Source organism: Stenella coeruleoalba (assembly GCF_951394435.1).
Source record: "Stenella coeruleoalba genome assembly, chromosome: 2".
Lineage (NCBI taxonomy): Eukaryota > Metazoa > Chordata > Mammalia > Artiodactyla > Delphinidae > Stenella > Stenella coeruleoalba.
The window spans coordinates 4189488-4205256 of record NC_137147.1 but is presented as its reverse complement, the minus strand read 5'-3'; the positions used below and the strand labels follow the sequence as shown (position 1 = coordinate 4205256).

Here is a 15769-nt window from a genome sequence, read left to right as displayed (position 1 = left end):
GATCTCTGTCTGCCTCGTTCCCTGCTGGGTCCTCAGACCCTGCAGCAGAGGCTGGCAACCAGGAGGGCCCAATAAACATTCGCTGAATGAGTGAAAAACACAGAGTGAATGCATTTTACAGATGAGCAAACTGGGGCTTCGAGGGAGAAAGCGCGCCCCGCCCCAGGTCAACAGGCTGCGGGCCTCCTGGCAATCAACCCGAATTCCCCTCCGCAGCCTCCAGTGTTTTGGGCTCTTCCTTGCCTCTGAGGTCAGCGGCTTTAGGGGGTTGGCTTTGTTTGTCTGGCTCTGCCAGAAGAAGTTGCTCTCTGATTTCCATAAGGGCTGAGCGCCCTGAAATGATCATGAGAGGGTGAGATGTGAATTTCAGGTCAATAATGAGTGTTCAGTGTAAGCATGTGCAAAACACGGCATGGAAGTACTTACACTAAGTAAGCATCCAGCTGTTTATTGAGGCCGGGGAGCCCGACAAAGTAGAGGATGCCCAGTGAAATTTATTTAAACTCGTTTAAATTCCACTGGCCATTCTGTACTTTATCTGGCAGCCCGAGTACGGAGACAGAGGTGACCCCATGCAGGAGGGCCTCCAGCACCGGCAGGAGAGGTCATCCCGTGCCCGTCACGAAGAAGGCCAGCCATCTGCGCGGGAAACACAGCTTGGGCAAAGGCCGGGAGATGAGTGTGGCCAGAGCCCAGGCCTGGGGCAGCTGGCAGGAGGCCGAGAGCGCCTGGCCCTAAGTGTGGGCCAAGTGTCCGGTCCCCTTGCTCGGGGCGCCGGGAGCCCCAGGGGAGCTCCACAGTGGAAGGGACTGGCGACAGGCTCCGGCCTGGGGCTGTCCCTCTGGTGGGTGAGTCGGGACAGGGAGTCCCAAGGAGGCTGCCTCAGGAGAGGTAGGGCCAGCCACACAGCGGGCCCCAGGAAGCCCCCAAGGCCCCCCTTTCTGGCTGTGTTGGGGCTCCTTGGGCACCCCCGCCTGGCCTCGTCTTTCCTAGCACCCAGCCCAGCACCGCTGCTCATCTACTCTCTTTCCTCACCCCCTAGACTGAGGGGGCCTGGAGGGTGGGACTGTGCACACGTTGGCCCTGGACCCCTCCCCTGCCCCAAGGCCACACCTGCTCTCTGCCCAGAATCCGTGTGCAGGGGGCGTCCGCTGGGAGGACAGGTGGGTGGTGTGGTGCGACCGCGGGTGAGGCTCCCAGATGAAGCTCCCAGCGCCCGCCACGCTGTCCTGGAGCCCAGGTGAGAAGAGGCTGCCGTGCAACACTCTGATGATCAGGTTCTGCCCACCACGGAGCCCACGCTAGCTTCACTCATGTGACCACCCCACCACAGACACGGGCACGCATTAACTGGACCGGCGGTGGGGCCCGCTTTCCAGAATTCTGGGGATCATAAAGGTAATCAGGGCTGTGGGAGGCTTGTTGATGACCCTGGAGCGCGGGGCATAGGGTGGCCTGCCCAATCCCAGCACTCTCTACGTGCCCCTGGGCCCCTCCGGGATGCCCTTGGTCCCTGGTCCCTCTGCCCTCACCGCCCCACCTACCCCGCACCTCTCCACACCCACAGGAGACAGTCCTGGGGGCCAAACTGAGTCTAGAAGAAAAGAACACTGGCGTTATGATCATAGATTTTAGCAGCAGCTGGTGGTTGCAAGGCACTGGGGCCGAGGAAGGAGGCTGCTTTTCTGGGCCTCAGTTTCCCCATCAGTAACCAAAGCCCAAAGGACACCTGTGACCATCACCTCCTCTGGAAGCTTCCCCCGAGATCACCCCCATTCAATCACTCAATCACCCAGAGAGACCTACTGCGTGCCCTTGACAGTCCCCTCACTGAATCCTCACCCGAGGCCTGGCAGGGAGTGGGGAAGCTACCCATTGTACAGATGAAAGAATTGTGGCCTGGAGGGCCAGGGCCTTTCTCAAGGGCACCCAGCTAGTGAGCATGGGAGCCAGGATAGAACCCTCCCCATGGCAGCCCCTCTGGCCAGGACACAGGACACAGAGGCGCAACCCCCTGCCCTGGCAGGGCACCCCCCCATGCTGTCTGCCACGAGGGCTGAGGATCCCAGGATACCTGCTCCCGAGCACCCATCCCACAGACATCTCGTGCATCCCCGCCTGCCCCATCTCCATCCTCCCCATGTCAGGTAGCAGCAGCTCCATCGCTCAAGAAAGACACCCAGGCCTTGCCCCCGACACCGGCGCCCTGATGGGCAACGCCTCCAGAGCCTCAGTGGGCCTGTCGAGGGATGCAGGCAATGCAGCAGCTCTCAGGCTGTCATGAAGGTAGGGTGAGAGCGTGCAGGAGGGGGCCAGAGATCTCAAACAGTCAGGGCTGGCTTTCTGCCCGTGGTGAACGGGGGTGAGGCAGAACGCTGAGAAACAGGTACACGGCACGTCCTTGCTCTGAAATACTCAGCCACCACCAGGACTGGTGATGCGCCCGCTCTGGGAAAGATGCAGTCTGGGGGCACAGCAGAGCCGGCCCGCTGCCCCCGACCCTGAAATGCTCTCGCAGTCCTAATTCAGTCTAGGTCTGCAGGTCACAGCCCGACACCCCCCCCTCGCCAGGCGGTCCTCTCCTTCACGATGGGAATAATGCCATCTGCCCAATGGCTGGGGAAACAGGGTCTGGGAACAAATGAGACCATGTGAGAGGCGGGCAGGAGGCTAACAGGGTGAAGCGGCCCACACAGCGCCAGCCACGTGCCCAGCTCCACGTTCACGAGTTCATTCGCAAAACAACCTTCCAAGTTAGGTGCTATTATTATGATCTGCGTTTTAGAGATGCAGAAACTGAGAATCAGAGAGGTTCAGAAACTTGCCCAGGTCCACACAGCCAGTAAGTGGCAGGTCTGGGATTCAAATCCAGGTAAGTCCACCTTCTTAACCACGTACTTCATCAGGGAGCCTTTGCAGAGGAGTGGGACTCAGATGGGCTGTGAGGACAGGAGACTTTGAAGGGCAGGGCAGAAGAAGGTAAGAGAGAACAGTCCATGTGGATGGTCCCTTTATAATGCCCTGACTCCCAAAGGGAGAAATCAAAGTGAGGCAGTCATTCACAGCTTAGTAAGAATTAGCGCATAAGACTTCCTCTGCTAGAATCATGTTTAGAAGTGAGGCAGAGCTGGGAGGAGCAGCTGGGTCCAGGGCTCAGGTGGCCACACAGAGGGGCGCTGGGTGCCACACAAGAGCTTTGGGTTTTCTGAAGGGTCAGTGGGGGCCCGGAGGCCTCGGAGGTGCATCCTCACTCTGGGCTTCGGGAAGGGTGTGGGTGTGGCCCTCAGGAGGGAAGGGGCGAGTGGGCTGCAAATTTTGGCCCAGACACAGAGAGGCCTCCTCCCACTGGGCAGTGTCCAGCTGCTCTGGGAGGCTGTGGCTGTCCTGACCCCGGAGACCTAGACAAGCCCCTTTCCGCCTCTGGCCTCTGTTTCCCCAAACCCCTTCGGCTCCGTGATCCCTCCTGGCTGGCAGGGGCGGGAGGCCGAGAGCCCGAGAACAGCAGAGCTCAGCTGCCAGGTGAGGAAGAGCATCCCCCCTGCCCGCGGGCCTTTGCCCACGACGGACCCCCTGCCGGGAATGCCCTCCCCCCACTCCTCCTTATCTCCGTCCAAGCATCTCCCTCTCAGGAAGGCTCCTCTACATGCTGCTGAGGCCAGATCCCTCCGGTGGAGGCTCTCACACCTCTGAGGGCCTCTCACGGGGTGATTTTTTTTAAAAAACACTACTCCCTGAGGGGGTGGGGGGCAAAAGTGTCCCCAACACTCCCCTTCCTGGGGGGCAGAGTGGAGGCCCCCCTCTCGGGCATCATGAAGCGTGGGGAATCGCTGTTCCCCATCCTCCTTCCTCACTGTGCACCACACTTTGGTCTCATTCCAGAGCATTTACTGAGCATCTACTACGTGACAGCTCTAAGTGCTGGGGGTCAGCAGTCAGTTGCTGTTCTTGGCGGGGAGACGGATGTAAATAAGATAAATAAATAAGACAAATTGAGAGTCAGGTGGGGATGAGGGAGATGGAAAATCAAGGCAGGGAGGAGGAGGAGGCTGGGGGAGGGGCTATAATTGTACATGGAATGAGTGGTCAGGAGCACCACCCTGACCAGGGATGACATTTGAGAAAGATGTGAGAGGAGGGGAGGCAGGGAGTCACGTGGATATCTGGGGATGAACATTCCACGCAGAAGGAAAGGCACCTGCAAAGGCCCTGGGGCAGGAGCCTAAAAAAAAACAAACCCAAAACAAGGAAAACCAAAAATATTTAAAAAACAAAAAACGAAAAAATTAAAAACACAACAAAAACACAAAACAACCCCCCAAACAAAAAAAAGCCAAAAAACAAAAAACCCCCAAACTCCCACAAAACCCCAAAACACACAAACCCAAAAAAACACAACAAAAAAACCCAAACAAAAAAACGAAAAAATTTAAAAACACAAAACCCAAAACACAAAAAATCTCCAAAAACCAAAAAAAAATTTAAAAACAGAAAACCCAGAAAACCAGAAAACAAAAAAAGCCAAAGAACCGAAAAAAATTTTTTAACCCCAAAAACAAAAAAATCCCCAAAACCAATTAAAAAAAACCCAAAGTAAAACCCCACAAAACTCCAAAAAGCAAAAAAACACATACACACAAAACGAAAAACCAAAACCAAACCAACCAACCAAACAACAGCAGCAACAAAAACCCACAAAGAACGACGACCAAGAGGAGCCTGACCTCAAAACCATACGCGAAAATCACTTTCAATAGCTTCATGACGACAGAAGGGTTTCTTAAACAAGACACGAAAAGCTTTCATCAAAAAGTGAAAGTCTGAAAGATTCAAGAGAAATTCAACGGAATTAAAATTAAGAACTTCTGTTCATCAGAGGACCATTGAAAGAGTGAGAAGCAAGCAAACCAGCGGGAGGGGCATTTGCCACACGTGTGACTGACAAGGGCTCTCTGAAGAGCTCCAAATCAATAGGACAAGCGATGGAAAAACACACAGAAGTCACAAACGAGGAAGCCCAAACGGGCAGTAATCCAGGGCCGTGCAATTAACGCTACAGCTACCGGAGGAGCAGCTCCCCGCCTGTGGCCTGAGGGAGCCCAGGGAGGGCAGGCTGCGGAGACACAGGAAGTCCCAGTGCCGCGGGGAGGGCGTGGCCTCATCTCCTAAAGCCGGCGGTGGGCGTGCCCTGTGCCCCCGCAGTGCCGCCCCGAGGTACCCCAGGGAGGCTGCACGAGCTCCCCAGCACCTGGACAGGCACGGTCACAGCAGTTTCATTCAACAATGGTCCAGGCTGGAAGCCGCCCGTCCGGATGGCCATCAGTGAACAAAGAGGTATAACTTCACTCACAAATGCCGTTCCCCAAGACAGCCAGCAATGGGCAGCTCCACGCACTCTAAGGACACCTCTCGAAAACATGATGCTTTAGTGGAAAAAAAAAAAAGCCAATCTGAAAGCACAGGCTAATAGACACCATGTATGTGAAGTTCCAGACCGGGCAAAACAAAACGATCTCTGTTAGGGATGCTTTCAGGCAGCCAAATCGGGAAGAAAACAAGCAACCACTTTATCACAAAAGCCAGGATCCTGAAGACTTCCGGGGGAGGGGGGGGGGGGCTGTGACTGGGGAAGGGTCTCGATGGGGGCTGATCCCTGGGAGGTTGGCAGCATTCAACGTGTTGACCTGGGTGGCGATCGTCCTAAAGTTAACCTCTAAACGGCACAGATGTTTATTACTTTTTCTAGATGCCTATCACAGTTCACAACTTTGAACAATTATATTGTGGGGGGAGGGATGGACTTGGAACAGGAATAGCTCTGGGTTTCCTAGGTACCTTCTGTGTCCCAGGTGCCATGTGAGGCGACTGACCCACTTTGCTCTATGACAGAGGAGAGAACTGAGGCTCCCACAGAGGAAATGGCTTGCCAAAAGGCATGCAGCAAAGCGGCCACGGCGGTTGTTAAAACAGGCGGAGCCGGGGCAGACAAGGCAGAGGAGGGGATTAACTTGGGATTAGCGGTGCAGCGGCTCCGCGTGCTGACAGCCAGCCGGGACTCGCTAATATCTGCAAATATTTGAGTGTCACGGGAAGAGTTTTTCAAGCAGTCAGAGGCAGGAGAGCTGGGTGAGCGAGGGACAGGGGGCATGCATCAGGCCAGAGCAGAGGCGGCCAGATCTGGGGCTGGAGAAATGGACCCCATGCTCTGCTCCCAGGGGCTTCCTTATGGGGTGCAGAGGACAGAGGACACCCCACCGACCTCCACTCCCCACCCCTCACCGGTCTCCCTGAACACAGCCTTGTTTCTTCAGGCCCCCAGGACTCTGCACCTCTAGGAAGGCTTGTCCTATCTGTCCTCCTTGCAAACTCCTATTCATTCTTTAAGCCTTGGCTCAAGTGTCCCTGCTTCCAGGAAGCCCTCTCTGATTCCCCAGGCTAGTGTCTCCAACCTGGGATCCCCAGGGGCCTGTGTTTTGGGCCTGGGTCCCTGTTCTGGAGGGCTGACCTGTCTCAGCACGAGCGCAGGACCTGGTACACAGAGGGGGAATGAGCCCATCTGGGGGTGAGGGATAGGAGAGTCACAAAAGCAACAGAGAAAAGTGACAAGGAGGATAACTAGTCTGTCATGTGGACAAGAAGGTGGGTGGAAGGGCATTCTGAGCAGAGACAACAGCATGGGAGGCCTGAAAGGCAGAGAGGCATGAAGGTGACAGCTAGTTCGGGACTCAGAAGTGGGGCTGCAGCGTGGGGTGGTGGTGAGGAGAGAGGCTCGGGCAGAGGGAGCCCCAGCTGGGTACCTGCTCACAAAGGGAGCCGCTGAGGGTCACAGGACATAGTCCTTGTGGTTCGGGCACTGCGGGTGGGTGTGTGTGTTGCGTGACAAGTGTTGGACGGGGCAAAGGGCCTGCCCTCTCGGAGCTCAGTTCAGATTCCTAGGCCCAGCCTGCGATGCGGGCCCCAGGACAGGAGGAAGGACCCCGGCACAGAGCCATCCTGCTGGACAGCCAAGACCCCTTCACTTGGACCACAGATGAATCTTCTCCCGCCTGAGAACCCAGAGTTGTGCAGGTCGGATGCCCCACAGTGAACCTCTACCTGGACACCTGCTGTGGGCCAGGTCCTGGGTGAGGCCCGCCAGACCCCAGTATCTCAGGTCGTCCTCCCAACAGCCCTGCAAGGTGGGGGTGCTCAGGATACCCACTTTACAGATGAGGAAACTGAGCCCCAGAGAGGGTCAGGACTTTGCCAGAAGACCCTGTGACCTACACCATGGGAGGCCATGCTGACCAGCTTCCCCTACATCCCTTGGGGCCTCTTGGTCCTGGACCCCCAACACTAAATGCAGGGCAGAACCCTACAGGGGCAGCCCCAGTACTGGCTGGGAAGAAATAGTCTGGAAAGGCCCTCGAGGTCGCTCTGAAACTACTAATAGGGTGAGAGGGAGAGGAGAGCAGGATGCTCCCCAATTCTGGGAGGCTATGCTGTGTCCTGGCCACACGGGACCCCCAATCCCACCAGCTCCTGAGCTCTGCTTCCGATGCCTCAGTGAAGCCAAGAAGCCTGGGCCCTGGCCACTGCGACCAACCTTCAGGATTCCGCTCAGGGAAGCCCTCAGACCACCCAACAAAGAGATGCTCGTGCCCTCAGCAGCTGGGACAGTGGATCTGCCCACCCGGCTCACTTGTCCACCTGTGTTCCAGCCAGGCTGGGCCATGTCTCTGTCCCTACTGCTCACAAGCTCCAGGCTGGGCATGGAGAGAGAGGGAAAGAGAACCAGAGAGGGGCCCCCCACCAGGCTGGCCTCAAGGTGCCCCATGAATACTACCTTCTTTTCAAGTCCCAGCTACGTAGTGATGCCTCCTCCACAGACAGCCCCATCCAGTAGGGGTACTGGTGAGATGATAGCTGATGGGGGTATAGAGGAGGGTCCTGGCATGAGGTCAGAGGCCCGAGCTCATCTATGTGGCCAGAGGCAGAGCTGCCGCTGTCTGGGCCTCATAAGCCCCACCTGGACCTTGACCATGATAAGGTGGGCCTGGCTGATGGACGTTTGGTTTTGTGTCTGAGCTCCTACGACCTAAGAGACTGGACTCCTCCTCCCAGCCCAAGACAGATGGGTTCTGGTCCTGTGGGACCCACAAGGGAGGGCTGCACTCCAGCTCAGCGGCCAGAAGAAGGCCCTGCTCTCATGTCCAGTCTGGGGCCTCCGTGTGGGCCCACCTGTCCCCAGGTCCCCCGGGCATTCCCGAGTGACTCATCCACAGCACTGAGGGTCACTTGGGAAGGCCCCGGGGCCCTCTCCCCTAGCCCGTGGGGCCTGCCCTGGAACAAGCTGGGCTCTGCTGGGTCCCTGCCCCCTGGGGAATGGGTGCACCCGCTACCGAGCTGCCTCCCCAGGGGTGCTGATCCTGGCCTTGGGAGGGGGGAAGAGGGGGAAGGAGGAGGCCAAGAGACCCTCCAGGCCCCGCGGATCTTCCTGAAACCCAGCAGCCAGAGCTGGGCCTCGGTTCAGCTTCCGGAAGGAAGACACAGGAGGGGTGATCCCAAAGTGGGGGTCAGGGCGCCCAAGGGAAGTTGTGAATATTCAAATCGACTGATCCCGGGCCAGCCGAGAAGGGCGCCCAGTGGAGTCCTTAAGGCTCAAAGTTTAGCACCTGGAGGGAGGCCGAGGGAGACTCTCCCCAGAAGCCCTCTCGGGATTCCCCTAAAATGGCTCCAAGACGCGACTGCCTGGCCCGCCGGGAGGACCCCATCCCCCGTCCCTGCCCCCACAAAGTGGAAACTTAAAAACTCAGAACAGGCAACTGTCAGCTGGGGGATGGGAGACCGGCCGGCGCGGGGGACTGATGCGTAACGGCAGGAGCAGGGTCCCGGGGGACAATCCAGAGTCCAGGGCAGGGCCGGGGGTACCGCGTAACCCCGCGCGCGCGCAGACCCGGCCCTGGGTGGCGCACTCCCACCCGCAACCGCATCGGCCCAAGCCCGGCCGGGGACCCCCCGCGCGGCGCTCCCCGCGGTCTAGCCGAGCGCGCGCGCGCGCACACACGCACCACACACACGCATACCGGCCCGGGCCAGCCCCGCCGGGCGGCCACGGGCTGTAGATGCGCTCGGGCAAAGCCCTCTCCCGTCGCCCTCCCTAGCGCCCCCATCCCCGACCCCGGCCCCGGGAGCCGCGGCACGGAAGACGCTCCACTCACCTGAGTTTCTCCATGTCTGCGGCAGAGGCCTGCGAGAAACCAAACGAGAGGGTCAGCAGGCAGGAGGCGTGCGCTCCGCGGCCGCGCCGGGCGGAGCTGGGCACCGCGGGCACAGGCGGGCGCGGCGGCGGGTCACCCCCGCGCGGCTCGGTTGTTGGAAAGTCCGGCCCGCGCGCCCCCAGCCCACACTCACTGGCCGCAGTCCCTGGGACTCAGTGGGTGCGCGGGGCCTCGGCCGAGTAACAGGTGAGCCCGCCCGGGCCGCCGCGCACCGAGTTACGCCCCCCGGGGAGAGGAAGGGGCTGGCCCGGGGACTCGGGACCGCGCTGACCGGGCCGATCCCAGTCTCGCCTGCCCGATAAAGAGGGGACCCGGACTGGCTGCGTTAACTCTCCGGCGGCCGCGGTCCCCGCTGCACCCCCCGCCCCGCCCCACCCCGCCCGTTAACCCTTCCAGCCCCGCGCTCCCTCCCGGAGGAAGCCAAGCCCTGAATTGCAGAATCTCCGAGTCGGAGAATGTTCAAATCGGGCAATTGGGGGCCATATGGAAGTGCAGAACCTGACACGCACACGATCCGAGGGTGCTAGCAGTCGGGACCTCAGACTCCTCAATCAGGGACCCTGCTGCCCTCAGCTCCTGGGGTCCGGGCCTGGCTCGCCCCTCCGGGCCCAAGGGATTAACCCTTGCGCGCCCTGTTCGCCAGCGGGGCTCCCTGCCGGGCTTGCGCAGACCCGCCCGCGCGCGGCTTGGAGACCCTCCCCGCCCAGCCCGGCGCAGCCGGGAAGCCCCTCCGAGGGCCGGACGGGGGGCCCATCGGCTGCCATTAACCCTGCGGGCGCCGGCGAACAACCCGGACCGCTAGCGGCCCGGGCGGGATCGCACTTCCTGCGCGAAGCGGGGGGCGCGGGAAGGGCTCTCCATCGCCCGGGAGAGGCCGCTCCCGGGGGCTTTTCCCCGTCCTTCCGTACCATGGCCGGCATTAAAGGGGGACGGGGGGCTGAGCCCAGGGACCACGCGACACACCTGGGAAGACTGATGGCTGCCCATCCCGGCCCCTCGCGCCAGGAGCCGCCGCCGCGTCCGCCGGGAGCGCGCTCCGCTCCGGTCGGGGCCCCACGCCGCCTCCCCACCGCCCCGCCGGGCGAGGGCGCAGCCCGGCAGCCAGCGCCGAGCTGGAAGGCCCGACCGGGGGCCCTCCGCCAGGCTCGGCCACCAATTCCCCGGGTGCTGGTCAGGCCCTCCCGAGACTCCCCTGGCCTCAGTTTCCTCACCTGCGAGCTGGGCTTGGGGGCAGGGGGAGCAAGACAAGGCGCTCTGCTGCCCTTCTGCATCGCGGACTGCGGAGGGGCTGGGGTGCGGGAAGGAATTCCAGAGGAAAGGATCCCCGAGGCGTCTGGACTGGCGGCCAGACACAATCCCCGACGCTCTAAAAGTTGTCGGAGACCACGAGCCCAGACCCCTCTATATACCCTCCTCCCCCAAGACAAAGAGCTGGCCGATTGGCCAGCATCTCCCCGACGCCCCCTATGTACCCAGGCCCACCTTTCCCAGGTTCCCATCACCGCGCTCAGCACACTAGATCCCAGCATACAGCAGGCGCTCAATAAACACGGATAATGCATGCTTGAATCCTACACCTCTCTGGCGTGTCTTTCCTGCCTCTTCCCTTCTGGCTGTGAGTTCCAGGCAGGAGCCCGGTCCCTTCACCAGGGCACCCCCAGCACCCAGCAGGCCTGGCTTCCACCCCGCCAACGCAGGGTGGGAGGAGCCCTGCGCTGCGAGGGTCAGCCCCAAGCCCCAAAGTCCAAGTGTTCCATCATCCACCCACGGTGTCTCGCTCATTCATTAGCTCTGGGCTTGGTTCTTGCGGTTCGGAGGCGGCAGCAAATGAGGCGAGCCCTGCCCTCAGGGGCTAATGGTTGAGAAATGAAACCGCGGCTTGCCTCGCGGGAGTGTCCACTCACAGCAGAACGGCAGAGATAATAAGGACACCACCGCCCAGCAGCCCCGCGTTCACCGCACTGTCCGGCTCTTCCTCAGGGAAGCAGTCACTCGCATTTTACGCGTAAGGAGAGCGAAGCTCAGAGACAGAGCCCAGCCGGGCCTGGACCCCATTCCTCAGAGACCTTTCCCACCCAAAGCCTGGGGACACCCCTCAGATGCCTCCAGTTGCCTCAGTCACTCACAGTGAATGACCTGCCAGGGAGTTTGTCTAAAATTAATAAGAATGTATTAAAATTTAATTATAAAAATCTCACATTTATTATTTATATTGAATGTTTCAGCTCTTCTCAAAGGCCTGTCTGGGGATTTCTTCCCCAAGAAGGGACTCTAGGAGAGGCTGCTGAGTCGCCCTTGTGGCAGGGGGTGGGGTGGGAGGGAGGGAGGGGGGTGGGAGGGGCAGAAGGCTGACAGGGAATGGGAGGGGGGGGGTCCAGCCGCAGCACCTCAGCAGCCCCTGCCTTCACTCTGCTAATCCAGACCCCGAAGCCTGGCTCTGATCCTACCACGCAGTCTCCCCAGACCCAGTGACTGTGTGGTCACCACCGCCCTCACCCTTAAAGGCCGCTTCCTCCAGTCAGCCCTCCATGATGGAGGCCCAGCGGAGTAGTTGGGTTTGGCCTCCACACCAGTTCTGTACTCCCTGGGGCAGGGCCTGTGTCTTGCCCAGCTGTGTCCCGGGGCTAGCCCAGCACCTCACCCAGGGGGTGGGAGCTGTGCGTGAAGCTCTGGGTGTATGTGCAAAGAGTGTCACAGCTGTGTGTGGCTGGCCCTGTGCGGAGGGGCTATGCCTTTGGCAATGGTCTTGGTATTGGGGCCAGAGAACCACGTTTGAGTCTTGACTCTGCAAATCAAAATCACAAGATTTGGGGATACTCCTGACATGCCCCTCTTCTGGATGAGGAAACCTGGGCCGGAGCATGAAGTGGCTTGCCCTGCCACCTGAGGTTAGCTGAGGCTGCCTGTGGGGCTGGGTGCAGGAGAATGGGGCACTGCGTGGGCCTCAGACCACAGGTGGTGCCTCCATTATAGGAGGGGGGCCGGGGCTGGTGGAGACCATGACTATGAGGGACCTTGAGATGTCTAGGGTCCCCAGTGTGAAATGATGGGGCAGGAAATACCCTCAAGGTCCTATCTGGCCCCTCCAGGGACCACAGGCAAGTGGGGTCCCAGTGCTCTCCTGATACAGGTAGGAACACAGGCTGGCACTCCGGGTGCCCTCAGAGGGAGGGTTCATCCCTGCCCTGGGCGCTGTCCCTCTGGTTCACCCCATACTCACAGCCCCACGCCTATTCCTGCGACACACCTGTGCCATTGTCACTGTCTGTCCTAGACGCTCCTCTTGTCTCTTCTAGGTGGTCCAGCCCGGTGGCCATCTTTATTTCACAGAAGCCCCACTTGTTGGCTAAACCGGACCACACCATGCATCCCTGCCTCAGCCCACCTGCTACGTCTTCCTCCATGCCTTTGCTGGTGCTGGCCCCTGCCGCCCCGAATGCTCACCCTCCTTCACCCCAAGCCATATTCTGAGCTCCCTGCCGACCACCACGGCCCCACCACCTCCCTCCTTTCCCTATTCCCTGAGAGACTCTGAGCTTCCCGAGGGCCAGAGACAGGCCCCTCCACCCTTAGTTGCCTACTGTACAGCCCGCGCAGCCTTTGGCCCTGTTAAGGAAATCAATCCCGTTTAATCCCCATCGTGACTTGCGAGGCGGGTCTTACAACCCCCATTTTACAGATGCCAAAACAGAGGCTCCAAGAGGCAAACCCCTGCAGGTCGGGTGCAGAAGCGTGGAGGGTTGGGGCAGCTTCCCGAGCGGCCATCCTCCCGGTGGCACCTGGGCACGTGACTGATGCACACAGTAGGTGCTCCCAAGGGCAATGGAGGGAGGCGACTCTGCGTCACAAGTCAAGCCTCAACGAGGGGTCGGTAAATACTGACTGGGCCCGGCCTAACCCTCTGACCACACCCCCACCACCTGCCCTTCACTTGGCACACATTGGCCACACTGGCCACTTTGCTGGTCCCAAGCTCACCCAGCTCACTCCTGCCTCAGGGCCTTTGCACTTCCTTCCCTCTGCCTGGATCTTTCCTTCTCTGACTACCCACCTAAAGTAGCTCCTCTCTCCCACCAAATGATTTCTCATCACGCCCTGTCCCTTTGGACGCATCCTCCGTGTCCGTTTGCCTGCCCCCGCCCCTGCACCTGCACTACAAGAGACACCCCTGACAGCAGGGTCCCTCTGCTTCAGCTACGGTGTCTCCATCACCAGGGCCTGTTGCAGAGGCCTCTGATGAGCCGTTGGTGACGCCCGAATGAATGCAATCGCTCTTAATCCCCAGCCAGTGGCATCTGCTCTCCACCTCGAGCAGCCTCTGGTCTGCTCTCACGGTCCCTGTCACTCACCCGTCGTCCCATCCCCTCCCCCAAGCCCACCCCCATGTTGGGGGCACCTGAGCCCGCTTGGTACCCAGCACACACACACCTGCACAGAGCCCTGCCCAGGGAACCCCTCTGCTGATGGGGGTCAGTCCCACACTGGCTCCCACGAGCAGATGTGTGAACCCTCTACTGGACCATCTGGCCCGGGTGTGTTGCTGCCCTTTCCCACCCAAATCTTGTGATGCCTGGAAACTGTCGCGAGAAGGAAAGCGGGTCCAGGTCAGGGAGGGGTCTGCTGGGTGCTGAGGCCTCCCCTCTGCTTCCGACTCACCCTGTGACCCTGGGCGAGTCCCTGCCTCCCTCAGGGCCTGTGATGGGTCCCCTGGGCCCTCCTTAGATCTACTCTGAGCTCCAGCTTCCTTGTTCCTGACCCTGTTCCCTCACCCTCTTCTCAAGGGGAGGAAACGAGCCGAAGAGTACAGAGGGCAGAGATGGGGGGGGGACCAAATCCCAGATGTGGCCCAGGCAGCGGCCACCCACCTCCCACTGACGGAGACTTGGGCTTCCTATGCAGCTTTGTGAACTTGGGCAAAACCCTCAACCTCTCCGAGCTCAATCCCTCATCTAGGGAGGATGGAAGATCTTCAAAGGACGTTGTGAGTGACACGGTGGCCACGCATGCGTATGGGCCTGTCTTGGGGATAGGGCTGCAGCCACTCCCGAGCCAGACTCTAGACGTCATCACTCAGGGTGGACCCTCTTCTAAGAGGTTTTACATCACTCCTTGCCTTCTTGCATTCACTCAACAAACATTCACTGTGTGCCCTGTTCTAGGGGACTCAGCAGTGAACAGACTAAACTAGAGGACCTTCTCTGCTCTCACGGTGCTGAGATTCCCACCGCGGGGAGGCAGATTAGCCAGGGCATCAGTGCAGTGCCCGTCCTGCCCTGAGTTCAGGAAGCGTCCGGTCACCAGTGGGCAGCAGAGGTTGAGCTGGGGGCCCCTCGGGCTGCTGTGCGGAGGACGCACTGAGGGGTGAGGGCAGGGCCCGAGGAGTCCAGCTGCAGGCACCTACACAAATCCAGTGGGGACCAGGGTGGAGGCGGGAGAGGCACTCAGATGCCCTGACAGACTAGAGAAGGGGGTGGAAGGAAGAATCGCCAAAGATGAGGCCACGGGTTTTGGCCTGAGCAGCTTGAAGGGGGCTGGGGAGAAGCTCGGGATTCGGGTCCAGACATCCCAGCAGGGATACGGACAAGAGGGTGGGGACTTGGGTTTGGAGTTCAGAGGAGGGTCCAGGAGATGTGAATCTGGGAGTGGCCAGCATGGAGACAGCAATTAGGCTTGGAAACTGGATGAGGTCGCCAAGGGAGCAAGTGTAGATGGGGAAGAGGAGGGGCTCTGCCAGGCGAGGGTTCAGAGAGGGGGCGGGGCCAGCCCAGGGCACCGAGGAGGGGCAGGCGGGGAGGTAGGAGGAGAGTGTCACGGGTGAGAAGCCAGCCTCGGGTCCCTCAGCATCCCCCGCAGGGCTCACTGCGCTGGGCACACAGTGGGTCATCCTGATACCTCAGTCGGAATACCAAGGTGAGCACAGGTGGACGGGAAAGGGGCGAGCGCTGGCCCAAGGTCACTCAGCAAGTTGGGGGCTTGAACCCGTACCTTGGCTTGGGGCTGTCCCCAGATGGGGCCAAGAATGTCCTTCCCCTGGGGATTCTGGAGGACCTCGCTGCGGGCTGAGAGGTGCCCCGTCCCATCCCCCCGGCCGGGCCCCAAGCTTCTCTGCGTGGCCTGGGCAGGGCCTCGGCTTCCCAGCCGTGCGCCGGTACAGACGGACTAGGCCCGCGGCAGCAAACTGGCCCACTGAGCTAAATCGGGCCCGCCGGCATGTTGTATTTGGCCTGCGAGAGGGTTTTAATTTTTTTTTTTTAAACGTTTGAGCCAACATTTAAAAATTGGGAGAGTTTACATTTTAAAATCCGTATTTTTGGCTTCTACTGAAATTTTGGAAGATCTGGCAACTCCGGCCCACATTCCCACATGGCAACAGTTGGGGAGCAGGGAAGCAGCTGCCCCCTCCAGAAGCACCTTGGGGGTCCCCCACCGGGGAGAGGCGCTATCACACCTTACGCTGGCCCTACAGACGGGGAGCCTGAGGCCCAGAGGGTGGAGGGGGCTCGCTCGTGAGG

The 15769-nt window shown here is 60.0% G+C and overlaps 1 protein-coding gene across 8 annotated transcripts in view; it reads right to left on the bottom strand.

Moving 5' to 3' along the window:
* The window catches only part of BEGAIN (brain enriched guanylate kinase associated), a gene marked incomplete at its 5' end in the record, with an annotated part of 44405 nt that overhangs the window by 18426 nt on the left and 10210 nt on the right, over positions 1 to 15769 (bottom strand). For 5 of the 8 annotated variants that reach the window (XM_079913790.1, XM_079913792.1, XM_079913793.1 and 2 more), the window contains 2 exons: positions 9198 to 9226; positions 10221 to 10244. In XM_079913790.1, coding sequence (XP_079769916.1) covers positions 9198 to 9226; positions 10221 to 10244 — 53 coding nt within the window. Of the gene's footprint in view, positions 1 to 9197; positions 9227 to 10220; positions 10245 to 15769 lie in introns of those variants that run through there. The other 3 variants (XM_079913789.1, XM_079913791.1, XM_079913794.1) reach the window with 1 other exon arrangement.